At 40.5% G+C, this 14,968-nt stretch overlaps 1 protein-coding gene across 4 annotated transcripts in view; it reads left to right on the top strand.

The window, feature by feature from the left end:
- Positions 1–14,968, top strand: part of LOC121277239 (semaphorin-4D-like) — a 205,624-nt gene that overhangs the window by 91,886 nt on the left and 98,770 nt on the right. For 3 of the 4 annotated variants that reach the window (XM_041186432.1, XM_041186429.1, XM_041186431.1), the window contains one exon: positions 8,563–8,893. In XM_041186432.1, the coding sequence (XP_041042366.1) occupies positions 8,785–8,893 (109 nt within the window). In that variant the 5' untranslated portion in view covers positions 8,563–8,784. Of the gene's footprint in view, positions 1–4,844; positions 4,900–8,562; positions 8,894–14,968 lie in introns of those variants that run through there. The other variant, XM_041186430.1, reaches the window with a different exon arrangement.

Below are 14,968 nucleotides of genomic sequence, written 5' to 3'. Positions count from 1 at the left end.
CAATATTTAAACTGGATGAAATTTTTGTTCTATCAGGCATTGATGTTGGGAAAACAATTGAAGAGAATCCCAGCCTTTGGATCATTGGAAAGGGGAGAAATGTAAATGTGGTGGCCATCACTTTACTTGTCGAAGCTGGCCCTGTGCTTACATTTTTCATAATTTCCATTTTGCTACTATTGCATTTAATCTTAATTTATTAAACAATGCTACAAATTCCTGTAGCAAAATCATCTGAGACAATAAATGCCCATTCCTACCACCATCAACACGTTTGCACTCCTGGAGGTGCTGACTGGTCTGCTGTGCGTCTCCAGAAATTTCTGTTTTTTAACATTTCCAGAATTTTAAGTGTCCTTTTATTTGGAAAGAAAAGAAAGGCCCCAGAGTCTCCTACTTCAGCTCATCCCTGACAGCAATGTCTTACAACTATGCTCCTATTTCTCCCATCACTCCTTATTTGAGACTTTCCAATCTGGCTTTCACAAATTCTCTTCTCATCAATCCCTGGCATGCAAATGAAGAAGAGGGTGGCCCATGGCTAAATTGATGGTGGTATATCAGTGATGATTCTTTTGGCAGAGATGGAAAAAAACATCCTGGGCAATGTAATGTCTGTGGTTGGAAAGATAAAAATGGAACTAGGAGAGAGCAGTGTAACCAAAGTACATTGGAGATTGATCAAAAAGTCAACAATATTGAAGGCAACGGAGGGGTTGATGAAATACAGAGCACCAAAGTCACGGTTGCATCAGATTTTCCATGTGACTTTGGGCATTGTGATTCCATGCAGTGGTTAGGCCTTGAACAGAGTGGTGAGAGAGATAGAAATATAGTTGAGACTATACCAGACCTGGGATTGGTGTGAACATTATATTGCTTTGCTTTCAAGGTGGGTGAAAGCACCTTATTAGAGACTGCCCCTAACCACTCACACCCTGCTTCCTGTAAGGACTCCATCCCATTCTCTCAGTTCCTTCGCCTGATGCTACCTTCAAAAACAGTTCCTCTGACATGTCCTCCTTCTTCCTTAACCGTGGTTTTCCACCCACAGTCGTTGATAGGGCCCTCAACCGTGTCCAGCCCATCTCCTGAGCATCTGCCCTCACGCCTTCTCCTCCCTCCCAGAAACATGATAGGGTCCCCCTTGTCCTCACTTATCACCCCACCAGCCTCCACATTCAAAGGATCATCCTCCGCCATTTCCGCCAATTCCAGCATGATGCCATCACCAAACACATCTTCCCTTCACCACCCCCCGGCGGCATTCCATAGAGATCGCTCCCTCCGGGACACCCTGGTCCACTCCTCCATCACCCCCTACTCCTCAGCCCCCACCTATGGCACCTCCCCATGCCCACGCAAAAGATGCAACACCTGCCCCTTCACTTCCTCTCTCCTCACCGTCCAAGGGCCCAAACACTCCTTTCAAGTGAAGCAGCATTTCACTTGCATTTCCCCCAACTTAGTCTACTGCATTCGTTGCTCCAAATGTGGTCTCCTCTACGTTGGAGAGACCAAACGTAAACTGGGCAACCGCTTTGCAGAACACTTGCGGTCTGTCTGCAAGAATGACCCATACCTCCCTGTCGCTTGCCATTTTAACACTCCACCCTGCTCTCTTGCCCACATGTCTGTCCTTGGCTTCTTGCTGCATTGTTCCAGTGAAGCCCAACGCAAACTGGAGGAACAGCACCTCATCTTCCGACTAGGCACTTTACAGCCTTCCGGACTGAATATTGAATTCAACAACTTTAGGTCTTGAGCTCCCTCCTCCATCCCCACCCCCTTTCTGTTTCTTCCCCCTTCCTTTTGTTTTTTCCAATAATTTATATAGATTTCTCTTTTCCCACCTATTTCCATTATTTTTAAATCTTTTATGCCCCGCTAGTCTTTCCTCCCCACCCCCACTAGAGCCGTACCTTGAGTGCCCTACCATCCATTCTTAATTAGCACATTCGTTTAGATAATATCACTACCTTCAACAGCTGTTCTTTTGTCTGTGACATCTTTTGATTATCTGCTCCTATCACTGCTTGCTTGTCCCTACAACCACACCACCCCCCCCACGCCGCCCCCCCCCCCCACACACACACACACACACACACACACACACACACACACACACACACACACACACACACACACACACACACACACACACCTTAAACCAGCTTATATTTCACCTCTCCTTACATTCGCTCAGTTCTGTGGAAGGGTCATGAAGACTCGAAACGTCAACTCTTTTTTTCTCTGCCGATGCTGCCACACCTGAGTTTTTCCAGGTAATTCTGTTTTTGTTTTGGATTTCCAGCATCCGCAGTTTTTTGTTTTTATTATTATGTAGTTTGGGGAAGTTGTGTCATTTGATATTTTTGAATCATCTCATGCTGTTGAAAAGATCCAGACATCACTATTTTCAAGTACTTTGTGAGTTGTGATTAAAGCATGTACTACTTTGCTGCTAAGATTGAGACCATCCATTCAGCCAGCTCTTCTGAGTTCCTCCCTTTCTCTCACCCACTAGGCCAAATTATCCCTAAGGTTCCCTTACCCTGGCTGCAAACACTCATGTTTTTTCTTTTCTCTCCCTTCTCTCAACATGCCCCCTTTGATCGCATCTTGTTCATAAGAGCCACTTCTTGCTTTCTTGACCCTATTCCCACTAAACTGTGATCACTGATCTTGCCTCCTTGGCCCCCATTTTAGCTGGATATTATTAAAGTCTCCCTTTCCTCAGCTTCTGTCCCTTTCTCCTTCAACACTGTTGTCAGCACCCCTCTCAAAAAAAAGCACCCTTGATCCCTCTTGCAAACTACCACCAAACTCGACCTTCCTTTCTTTGAGCCAGTAGCTGTTTCTCAAAACCATCCATCTTTTCTGTAACCTCATGCTTGAATACCTCAATCAGATTTCTGTCTGCCAAAGTACTGAAAAGACCATTTTCAAAGGCATAAATGACATCCAGTGTGACTGCGACCAGGTAAATAATTCCTCCTTATCCTTCTTAGCCTGACTGTAGACTTTGATATGGTTGACCACGGCAGTACCTTCCTCTAACGTCGCTCTGCCACCCTCTCTTGGTTCTATTCTTATCTATCGAGTCATATAGCCAGGGAATCACTTGCAATGGTTCTTTTTCCTGCTCCCACACACCACTAGTGTAACCCTAGGATCTATCCTTGGCCCTGTCCTATTTCTTGCCTGTGCGCTTCCCCTCTACAACCTCATCTGAAACACACCAGTTTCAATATGCATGATGATGACATCCAGCTTCATCTCACCAGAACTTCATTCAACCCCTCCACCCTCTCTGATTTGTCATGCTGCTTGTTGATATCCAGCATTGGATGAGTGGAAATTTTCACCAACTAAATATTGCAAAAACTGAAACCATTCTCTCCATTCCCTAAACAGTGACCCCCATCCCTCTCCTTGGCAACAGTCTGAGGCTGAATCAGATTGGTGTTGAATTTGACCCCAAGATGAGCTTCTGACCACATATCTGCCTAATCGCCAAGGCCGCTTACTTCCATCTCTGGAGCAGCACTTGACTTTGTCATTGCCTTAGATCATCCATGACAACTAAACATGACTCTTCCAATGTACGTCCAACTGGTCTTCCATCTTCCACTTGTCAATAAACTTGAGCTCATTTAAAACTCTGCTGCCCGTAACATGACTCGCACCAAGTCACATTCACCCATCACCCCTGCACTTGCTAATTTACATTGGCTTCCAGTCCTGCAGTGCCTCAATTTTAAATTTTTCATCTTTGTTTTTAAACCCCTCTGTGACCTTATCTCTCCCTATCTCTATAATCTCCTCTTACAGTCCTCCAAGATATATGCACTATTTCAATTCTAGCATCTTTTGCATCCCCTATTTTCATCACTGCAGCATCGGTGGCTCTGCCTTCAGCGCCAAGACCCAAAGCTCTGGACTTCTCACCCTAAACCTTTGCACCTCTCTATCTCGCTCCTCCTTTAAGACGCTTGTTAAAACCTCCTACTTTGACTAAACATTTGGTCATCTGCCCTGATATTTCTGTGGCTCAGTGTTGAATTTTGTTTGATAGTGCTCCTGTGAATTGCCTTGAGACATTTCATTTTGTTAAAAAGCCTATTTAAATGCAGTTCCATGCAAAACACTCGCAATCTTGTTGCATTCACTTTTGGGGCATTGTGTACCTGGTGGTGGTGGTGTCACTTTACAGGTTGTTTAATGAAGGCAGCATGTTTTTATTTATCAAAGAGAAGTGCCAAGGAATAATTACCATGTGTGTAACTGGAGTAGAAATTTAAACTCGGCCTTTTTATACATTTGGGGAATATTGGTCATTAACTATGCATTGAAGTAGGATTTGGAGAGCTGGATTTTTTTGAGATGTAATTTTCCTTTTCTGCTTTTTTCTGTTAAGTCTGTGATCTTGCATAACTGCAACAAGCTCTTGTTTCTTGAGTTTCGTAACCTGTTTCCTTTACCAGATTTGCTACAGCGTTCTTGCACTTTTAGGTGACTGGGTAAAAAAAAAGAGATTATCTGATGTTCATATATCAGTTTGAGCTTTAAGGCAATTGCAGTGGAGCGATGCAGGTTATTTAACCCTTTTCACTGTAATCCAACAGTCTGGAAAATCGACCCTGAATTTCTAAGATTTAGCCCCCTAATAAAGAACAATCTAACAGTTTTTTTTTTCTCTGTTTTGTTTCAATAAGCCTTTATGCCAACATCAAATATCTAACACGCCGCCTACAGTTTACAGGACACATTTCTAAGTAGTGTTAAAGACATTTCCTGTGCCGTTTTGGAGAAACACGCCACTGGGCCGACGGTATTAGTAGAAGCTGGTTCCAAGAGTTACGAAAGGCATACATTTTGGAGCTACTCATTGTATGAGTTGGGTATCATAACTTTGTTACTTTGTTCTGAGTCACTGCTAGATTAATTATTTAGTTTCTGCATTTGTTTTGCTGCTACTTGAAACTTGTAAAATTGTTTATAAATGAGAATTATTGGGTCAGATAAGATCTCTCTGTTCATCCTTTGCTCTAGTTCTTTAACTCTCCTATTGTGCTTAAACTGTAATATGTTCATCATTTTTTGATTTAGTTACAATGCAAATTATCTTTTTCAATCCAAACTTTTTCCACCGCTGTGCAAATCCATTTTTGCTTACCATGCCTTAAGATTTTAGGTTTGTTTGCATCTCTTGTCTCAATGCCTCTTTATGAATTGCTTTCATACGGTACTCTGGTACTGTGGACAAACACAAAAAGCAAAATTCGAATAAGGTTACGATAAAAAGCAATTGGATACTGGGCATTTAGAGCAATTCTTGAATGACTTTAACCTTGTTTCATTTTCAAAAGATATTTTGCACAACTTTCTAATGTTGCAGCAAGATTTGTCACAGTAGTAATCCATTTAAATTGCTTAGAGAGCTGCCTTCCATTCTACCGATGCTATCACTGTCATTCTTTAAATAACCAAAATTTGCAAATTGCCTTTTCAAGTACAGGTGTAAGGTGAGGTTTGTGGACGGCAATAATAAGGCAGTAAGAACAGTTACCACTCATAGAATGCCTTTAATAGAGAAAAACATGCAACCGTGCTTCACAAGTGCAGTCAGACAAAAGGGAATATTACAGGCAGTCCTAAAAAGAAGGCAAAAGGCTTATAATAGTTTTCCATTATAGGTAGATTTTTTTATCAATAAATAGACATCTATTGCTTTAAATAAATAGTATTGTCTGTAATAACATAAGACGTGGGAGCAGAAGTAGGCCATTTGGCCCATCGAGTCTGCTCCACCATTCAATGAGATCATGGCTGATCTGATAATCCTCAACTCCACTTTCCTGTCTTTTCCCCATAACCCTTGATTCCCTTTCTGATTAAAAATCTGCCTATCTCAGCCTTGAATATACTTAACAACCTAGCCCCTACAGCCCTCTGTGGTAAAGAATTACACAGATTTAACTATCCTCTGAGAGAAGAAATTCCTCCTCATCTCTGTTTCAAATGGGCGACCCCTTACTCTGAGATTAAGCACTCTGATCCTAGACTCTCCCACAAGGGGAAACAACCTCTCAGCATCTACCCTGTCAAGCCCCATAAGAATCTTGAATGTTTCACTAAGGTCATCTCTCATTCTTCTAAACTCTGAGTACAGGCCCAACCTACTCAACCTCTCCTCATAAGAAAATCCCTCCATACCAGGGATCAATCTAATGAACCTTCTCTGGACTGCCTCCAATGCCAGTATATCTTTCCTTAGGTAAAGAGACCAAAACTGTTCACAGTATTCTTGGTGTGGTCTAACTAGTGCCTTGTATAGTTTTAACAAGCTTCCCTATTTTTACACTCCATTCCCTTTGAAATAAAGACCAACATTCCATTTGCCTTCCCTATTACTTGCTGAACTTGAATGCTAGCTTTTTGTGATTCATGCATGAGGACCCCCAAATCCCTCTGACTGCTCTGTGTGTTTCTGCAGTCTTTCTCCATTTAAATAACATTCAACTCCTTTATTTTTCCTATCAAAGTGCATAACCTCACATTTTCCCGCATTATATTCCATCTGCCAAGTTATTGCCCACTCACTTAATCTGTCATCCTTACTCCTTGCCTTCCCACCTATTTTTGTGTCATCCGCAAACTTGGCGATAGTACATTCACTTCCCTCATCCAAGTCATTAATAATTGTGTCACTTGACGGAAATTGAAGAGCAGATTGGGTTTGGTGGGGATAAGTTGAAATTAAAAAGCATATTGTACAGTCTAATAAATGATATCTGCAAAAGTGGGATAATGTGTTAATATCTGACTGACTTGCTATATGATGAGTGTGAGGTGGCAGCAGTAGGCTGTTTCTTTAACAGATTCCTTTCAATTGATCAGAGGATCAGTACCTCCTGTTCACGATTAGAAGATCTTATTAAAAGTAGAAAAAAATATTTATTTGGATACATGGTTAAATGTAACCTTTCACAAAGTTTGAAAGCAAAATCAAGCAGCCATTGAGTGCCTCTGATTCAGTTGTTTTAAAACGTTGACTTGTAGTTAATTAAAATTGCATGGAGTCATTTAACTATCACTTTGGGCTGCAGCATTGTCTGTTGTCCAGGTTGAAGCTCTACTTGAGCCACAATTGGCACTTTGGGTTTTGGTTACTGGTTCCTGTTCATTTCTTTTCTTAGGGGGAATAACACAGATAATGCCACAATGCAGGGTTAGAAAGATTAATTTTTAAAGTATTGGTTAATGCCTGAAAACTGCATGTGTTTTTGACAATTTTTTATTTATATAAAGTACTGGATTTCTGGCGTGATTAGAAGGCTACAATCCAGTTTGGAAATTTCAAGACCATTTAAGACATCTGAATCCCAATTGCCTACCCTTTGATTTTATGTTTTATTGGCCCTATCATTTTTTTCTCTCTTTAAATGGAACTTAGGACCTTTCTAGCTTATATGGTTCAGACAGTGACATTAGGAGCCAATTTTTGATTTAGGTTAAAAAAGACCATGTGCTTTGAGAAGTGACTACTTGTGAATCCAGTAAACTAAAGGTTAACTTCACAATGCTCACTTAGGTTTAACCACTTCTGTACTGACACTAGTGTGCAGATACCCAGTCGTGTTCTTAAGGAGCTAAATGTGCACTGCAAAAGCAATGATTGTATCACAATTATTATTTACCTTTTAAGTTGGTTACCATTGTCAAAATATTCCACGGTCAACTGGAAAGCTTTATAAGAAATTCTCATAGTGATAACCCAGCAAATTTAACCAAGGAAGTCCAAAGCCTACTTCTCTGGTGTGCTGAGTTAGTGTTGTAGGGCGGCCAAGTTGCACTATTAATGATAGAGTTGATCTGCAGACACTTCTTGGGAGAAACCTTAAGTTTATTTACAATATACTCAGCAGCAACTACCCGTATGCTTTGGACTGCAACTCCATCTCTACACTGACTCTTGAGGCAGCTCACACTATTGTCCTATTGGTTACTACAGATTATGTGATCTTGCCTACAAGTATTTTTCTTAAAGGTACATTATGCTCTAAATAAAACCATAATTATTACAATTAGCTAATCTCAGGGTGCCTATAGCGTGGCAACAATTGTCCTATACATTTCTGGTTTAGAGAAGGCAAGCAGGATTCTGATGTTGATCAGTATCCAGTGACACACTCAAACATCAGGGGAAGGTGAGATTGGGCATGGCTGTGATGTTGCACTCCTGCAGTCAACATTCTTGAAGTCCAGGCCCACATGAATAATGACCAGTTGGGCAAGATACCAGAATGCAACTGTTGGCTGAGGAATGGTATCCCAGCGGGAAGAAAATGTATTTGAGAGGAAGGATGAGGATTGGTGAGAAAAGGAAGGAGTTAATTGAGTTAGTTTCATAAAAATACTAATAACTGTGGAAAACAGTTTGATGGTATGTTTTAATTACAGCATTTTATGAATTACTTTCTTAAATCTTACTGGCAACTTAGATTCTCTTTTTTTTCTCACCCAATCTCTTCTTTCCCCCTACCCCCAACCACACAGACCTGCATCTTGGAACTGCACTTCACCAGATCTTTTGGAAGGTATGCAGAACATGCAAATATATCATCAGTTCTTCAAGTGACCAGCTCATGTAACATGTTACGTTGATTTTCACCCATTTGGATTGTCCTTTACTTGATGTTCGTGATGCCTGAATAATTAATTACATTTGATTCTGGGTTTCTGGATATTTCCATCTTTTGACAAATCTACAGCTTCCACATGATGAGAAGATTGAATATGACACCTGTAATGTTGTACATGATTCTCCATCTACTTCAGGCTGCATGGTCTGACCCTGTTATTCCAAGGGTGGTGTGGAAATATGGAGGTAAGATTCACATTTTCAGATTTACTAAAAGTGAACCATGCAATATTGTTTTGAGTTCTATAGCACCCAGATTTTTATATAATGCTGGAAAAAAGTTAACTTCTATAAAGATTTCTGTAAAACTGCAGTCATTCTGTTATGGAGCTATTGTGATTCATTTTAAAAAGGTAAAATTCTTCAATCATCTGGGTGTGCTTTTTGACAGTAATATACCAGTATTAGGTTTTGAACATTGTTCTTGTTGCCTTTTATCTTCATACTTTTAATTTTCCCTTAATCTTACTGTAAGAAAATTGGGTGTGTATTTCTTTTGGTGGGATGGGGTGGGTGAACGTAGTTAGACATTGACCTATTGTTTTGGACTTTGCCAGTTCTATGATCTGCCGTTACTGTTTTTAAAGGTAAGTCTAAAAGTGATTTTAGAAATGTGGAATCATTCACCAGGTGGTGGAGCCAACGATATTAATGGAGTGCAGTTGGAGGCTGGCCTATTTGGGGAGATGGAGGCTGAAATAGGAAACGTATCATTCCCCAGCACTGATATCCCTCACCCACATAAGCACAAAGAATAAGAATTCATGTACAGGAGGAAGTTTATTCTACTTGGAAGAAAAATGCAAAGGAAAGCAAGGATGAGAAGAAAAATCCTTTGGTCCATTGAAGCTCATTGCCTCTACTAGTTCTTTTATGCATTCTTTCACGAGATGTGGGCGTCACTGGCAAGGCCAACATTTGCTGCCCACCCCCAATGGCCCTTGAACTGAGTGGCTTGCTAGGCCATTTCAGAGGGCATTTAAGAGTCAACCACATTGCTGTGGGCCTGGAGTTCATGCAGGCCAGGCCAGGTAAGGATGGCAGATTTCCTTCCCTAAAAGAACATTAGTAAACCAGATGGATTTTTACAACACTCGATAGTTGTCATGATTATCATTACTGAGACTGATTTATTCCAGGTTTATTAATTTAATTCACATTCCACCAGCTGCCATGGTGGGATTTGAACCTATGGATTACTCGTCATTGTCATTGTGCATCGGCTCAGTGATGTTGAGTAATGGCCTCTTAAGGTGCCCTATATGTCACACATTCAGTTTGGTGTCTCTGGCAATTTTGGGATGGAGCTCAATGCTTCCAAACTTATTTTTACCACTGAAGAAATTTTAGTTTTTGAAAAATCTGTATTTATTGGGGTGACTAGCCAGATCAGTATTGCTTGAACACTGTTTAATCGTAAGTTACTGCTCCATAACCTCTTCATTACCCCTGGGCCCATGCTCCAGTTTTCCATATTTTTTTTTTAGAATGAACAAAGTAGAGCTCAGTTTGGAAAAGACTGAAAGTAAGTTTAGAAACATTTTGATTAAACTGGGCAGTGTACATAAAAGTAATTTTCCTTATAATTTAGTTTTAATCCCATTGTCACTGAATTTTGATTTCCCCACCCCGCTTAGTATTCAATTTTGCCATTTTAAAAATTCTTTTACCAGGTGTTAGCATTGCTGGCTAGCCCAGCATTTTTCGCCCATCCGTAATTGCTGGAGAAAGTAGTGGTGAGCTGCTGCCTTGAACTTTTACAGCCCATGTGGTGTTCTTAGGAAGAGAATTACAGGATTTTGACCCAGCAATAGTGAAGGAATGGTGATATAGTTCCAAGTTACAGCTGCTAACTGTGCAAATGTGTTTATCAGTGGCCTGAGCTCTAGGAATTCTAAATAATGAAATTTAATGAGGGAGGTGACTGAACCGTGTATGTTGGATCAGTACACATATTGAGCTTAATGAGTGAGATCTGTGCCCTGTGACTGAGGAAATCCTTGACAAGCACACTATTTTCGAAACATATATGTTAGAGGATCTACTGAGTTCATCTGAAGAGAAAATACAGAGATGCTTGGTTTCATTTCTGTGTAGCTTGGGAGGGGAATTTGCAGGTGGTGGTGTTCCTGTGCATCTGCTGACTTGCCCTTCTAGTGGTAGAGGTCGCATGTTTGGAAGGTACTGTCCAAGGAGCCTTTGTGAATTGCCATCTTGCATCTTGTAGATGGTGCACACTTTGCGTTAATTGTGGAGGGAGTGAACGTTTAAGGTGGTGGGTGGGGTGCCAATCAAGCAGGCTGCTTTGTCCTGGATGTTGTCGAGCTTCTTGAGTTATTGGAGCTGCACTCATCCGGGCAAGTGGAGGGTATTCCAACACACTCTTGACTTGAGCCTTGTAGATGGTGGACAGGCTTTGGGGAGTCAGGAGGTGAGTTACTTGCTACAGAATTTCCACTTGTCTTTGCTTTAAGATCTTTTTGATTAAACTTTCTTAACTCGCGCTGTCAGCATTGTCTTGCTTGCTGTTAGTGTCTCCATGTGTTTCCTGTTAGTAGTTAGTAATTTCTCCAGTAATTTCTGGCGGCGTTCATGTTGGTGATCTCACTGGATTGATGCGACCGTGTCTCTTGCTCATATGACACTGCTGAAAGCCTGTCTGCAGAATTACATGTTCACTGAGATTTTGGAATCAGAGACACCCATGTTAATGTTGGCTGAGTAGTATTTTCTGTTCTGAAATATCACATGTGAAGAAGTCATTCAGACAGCTCCATTAGTGTGCCTGACGCTTCTTTTACATTGAATATTGTACAGCGGCCTATTAGCTTTCTCTTGTTTTGTGCAGAATCTATTGTATATTAATCCTCTGCCTGTTACAGCAACATATTTTTGGCCTTGAGCTTCTGTTCGACTCTGGCTGTAAATGAATGGCTGATGAGAACATTTTAAAAAAATTTTGTGTTAATTTACAGGGGAAAAAAGCAGCAATACAAAACTTCTAGTTTGCACTGATTACTGTTTAAGATCATATTTATACTGTTGTTAGGCACCCAAATAAACGTGAGAATTTCTACACATATAGAACCATTAACTCCTTTATTACCATAGTATTTGTTTTTCATATGTTGAAAATATTGCAAATGAAACATGTCAACACATTATAACTTTGATTTTCTTTTACCTGTTAATGTTTTAGCATTTACTTTTCAAATTTATTTTGCTTTAATTTTTAGTTTTTCTTGTTATTCCCAGTTGATACAGACTTTGTGCTTTTTTTGTGCTAAAGCTGCTCCACCTTGAAATTCTCCACCACCTTAATCTCATGGTTTAATATCATACCCATGTAGAACCTCTTTTCTTATTTCTGTTAACCTGCTACATCAAGAATTTATTTTCCTGTGTTTGCTCAAAATGTCCTTGCAAACATGTTTACCAGTTGCCTAAGCTCCAGGAATTCTAAATAATGAAATTTTAATGAGGAGGCGGCTGAACCGTGTATGTTGGATCAGCGCACACATTTTGAGCCTAATGAGCAAGATTTGTGCCCTGTGACTGAGGAAATCCTTAACAAGCACACTATTTTCAGTAACAATATATTAGAGGATCTACTGAGTTCATCTGAACAGAAAAAGCAGAAACATTTGGTTGCACATGGAAAGTGTACTAAGCTACTGTTTCAGAACATTAAGTGATAAGGGAAGCACAGTCACAAATCCCTACTGTCTTAAGATGTTGCAATTGAAATAGTGCAGTCGATTTCACTAAATTCAAGTTATCCATTAATTCAATATTTTCTTAAGCAACAATGGTTCAGTAGATTGATACTGAGAATCACCAAATTGTTACGGTGCAGAAGGAGGCCATTTGGCCCATCGTGTCTGCACCGGCTCTCCAAATGAGCATTATGATTTAGTGCCATTCTTCTGCCTTTTTCCCGTACCCTTGCACATAGTTTCTATTCAAATAGTCATCCAGTGCTCTCAACACCTTAATTGCACCTGCCTCCACCACACTTCCAGGCAGTGCATTCCAGGTTCGAACCACTTGTTATGAGAAAGGTTTTTTTCTCACATCGTATTTGTTTCTTTTGCAAATCACGTTAATGTGTGCCCTCTCATTCTTGATCCTTTTGCAAGCTTTACAAGCTATTCAGCCCCCTCGTGTTTTGAACGCCTCTATCAAATCTCCTCTTAGCCTTCTCTCCAAGGAGAACAGTCCCAACCTCTCCAATTCCACCATTCTTGTAAGCCTCTTCTGCACTCTCGCCAATACATTCACATCTGCAGCCATGCCCCTTGCCTCCATGTGTAAATCCTCATTTTGGTCACTAATTAGCCCTATTGCTCCTTTTACCACCCTCTTACTATTTATGTGTTGATAGAAGATTTTGGAATTCCTCTTTATGTTGGCTGCCAGGCTTTTCTCATAACCTCCCTTTGCTTCTCTTATTTGCTTCTTCACCTCCACTGTGAACTTTCTGTATTCCACTTGGTTCTCAGTTGTATTTTGTACCTGACGCCTGTCATAAGCACATTTTTTTCTTATCTTAATCTCTGTCTCCTTTTTCATCTAGGGAGCTCTGGATTTGTTTGCCCTACTTTTCCCCTTTGAGGGAATATACCTTGACTGTGCCCAAATCATTATTTCTTTGAAGGTAGCCCATTGTTTAGCTACAGTTTTTCCTCCCAACCTTTAGTGCCAGTCTATCTGGCCCAGCTCCGTTCTTGCCCCATTGAATTCGGCTCTCCCCCAGTTAATTATTCTTACTCTGCATTGTCCATTGTCCTTTTCTAGTATTATGATACAATGATCACTGTCACTTAAACTTTCCCCCACTGTATGTGCTTGTTTTAAAAAAAACTGCCCTTGGGGGGAAAAAAGGTTAAACTGAATGAACAGAGAGCGATTTATATTTAGATAAGCATCCCTAATGTAGTAAATGTCCTGAGGTACTTCAGGGGAGTATTATCAAATAAAAATTAATGCCAAACCACTTAGAAATATTAAGACAGATGATTTGATCAAAGAGGTAGATTTTAAGGCATCTTTTAAAGGAGGAAAGGGGCGGAGGCACAGAAAGGTTTAGGAAGGGAATTCCAGAGCTTAGGGCCTTGGCAGATGAAGGCCTGGTCACCAATGGTGGAGCGATTTAAATTGGAATGCTCAAGAGGCCAGAATTGGAGGAGTGCAGATATCTCAGCGGATTGTTGGGCTGGCGGGAATTACCGAGAAAGGGAGGGACAAGGCCATTGAGGAACCTGAAAACCAGGATGAGAATTTTAAAATCAAGGTGTTGCTTCACCTGGCACCAATGTAGATCAGCAAGCACAGGGGTGAGGGTAAATGGAGCTTGTTGTAAATTGGGATGGAGATAGCTGAGTTTTGGATGACCTCGGGCTTAACTGAAGGTAGAACCTGGGAGGGTGGCCAAGGAGTGAGTTGGAATAATTAAGCCTAGAGATAGCAAAAGCATAGATGAGGGTTGCAGCAACAGATGAGTTTACTTTTCTATTAAGCGAACGGTGCATAATTTGGATAATTACACCAAATGGGCCGAAGTCTACTTCAATTCAGTGATTCTCTGAATTTGATAACTTTAATGGATGCCTTTAAAGCCTTTTAATGACTAATAAGTTTGTAATCTGATTGGTGCTCTGAGTTGCAACCAACAATGCAATTTTCTGTCCATAGATTACTGATGATCTTGTCTCTGAGTTTTACATCTTTCAGTGAATTCCAGTTTTTCTTTTGGCTGTGCTCAGGATCAGGAAAATACACAGCATTTGGTTGTTAGCTTAATAATTTAATATTACACAAGAGAGAGTTCTCTAGTTTGGGACCAAGCCACAGAGCTCTCCTATCAGGAAAATGCATGAAGGTTATCTCGGTCTATCGAAAACTTCAGACAGTCTTTGGCATTCCAAGTTGAAGGCATAGCCAAGTATCCAAGAGTAAGTGAAGGAGGGAGAACTTCACTGGCAAGTTTAATGTGATCTTCAACCATTAAACATGTGGATGAATTGATTTGACTTATGTAGCATCTTTTGTATGTTTCAAGCAGTTGGATCTTATATTTTTTTAACGATATTTTAGAGACTATTGTAGAAAAAATATTATGAAATATCAAATCCATTTCATAAGAGATGCATCTGTTTGAATAAGCAACAAATGATCCATGGCTTTGGTAGCAATATTTCTCGATACTGAAGTGGGACTTTCTGATTGTCCCATGTTTTATTGTGGCGTGCTTTTCTGTTC

Source organism: Carcharodon carcharias, chromosome 4, assembly GCF_017639515.1.
Source record: "Carcharodon carcharias isolate sCarCar2 chromosome 4, sCarCar2.pri, whole genome shotgun sequence".
NCBI classification, from domain to species: domain Eukaryota; kingdom Metazoa; phylum Chordata; class Chondrichthyes; order Lamniformes; family Lamnidae; genus Carcharodon; species Carcharodon carcharias.
This window is presented reverse-complemented; position numbering and strand designations above follow the sequence as displayed.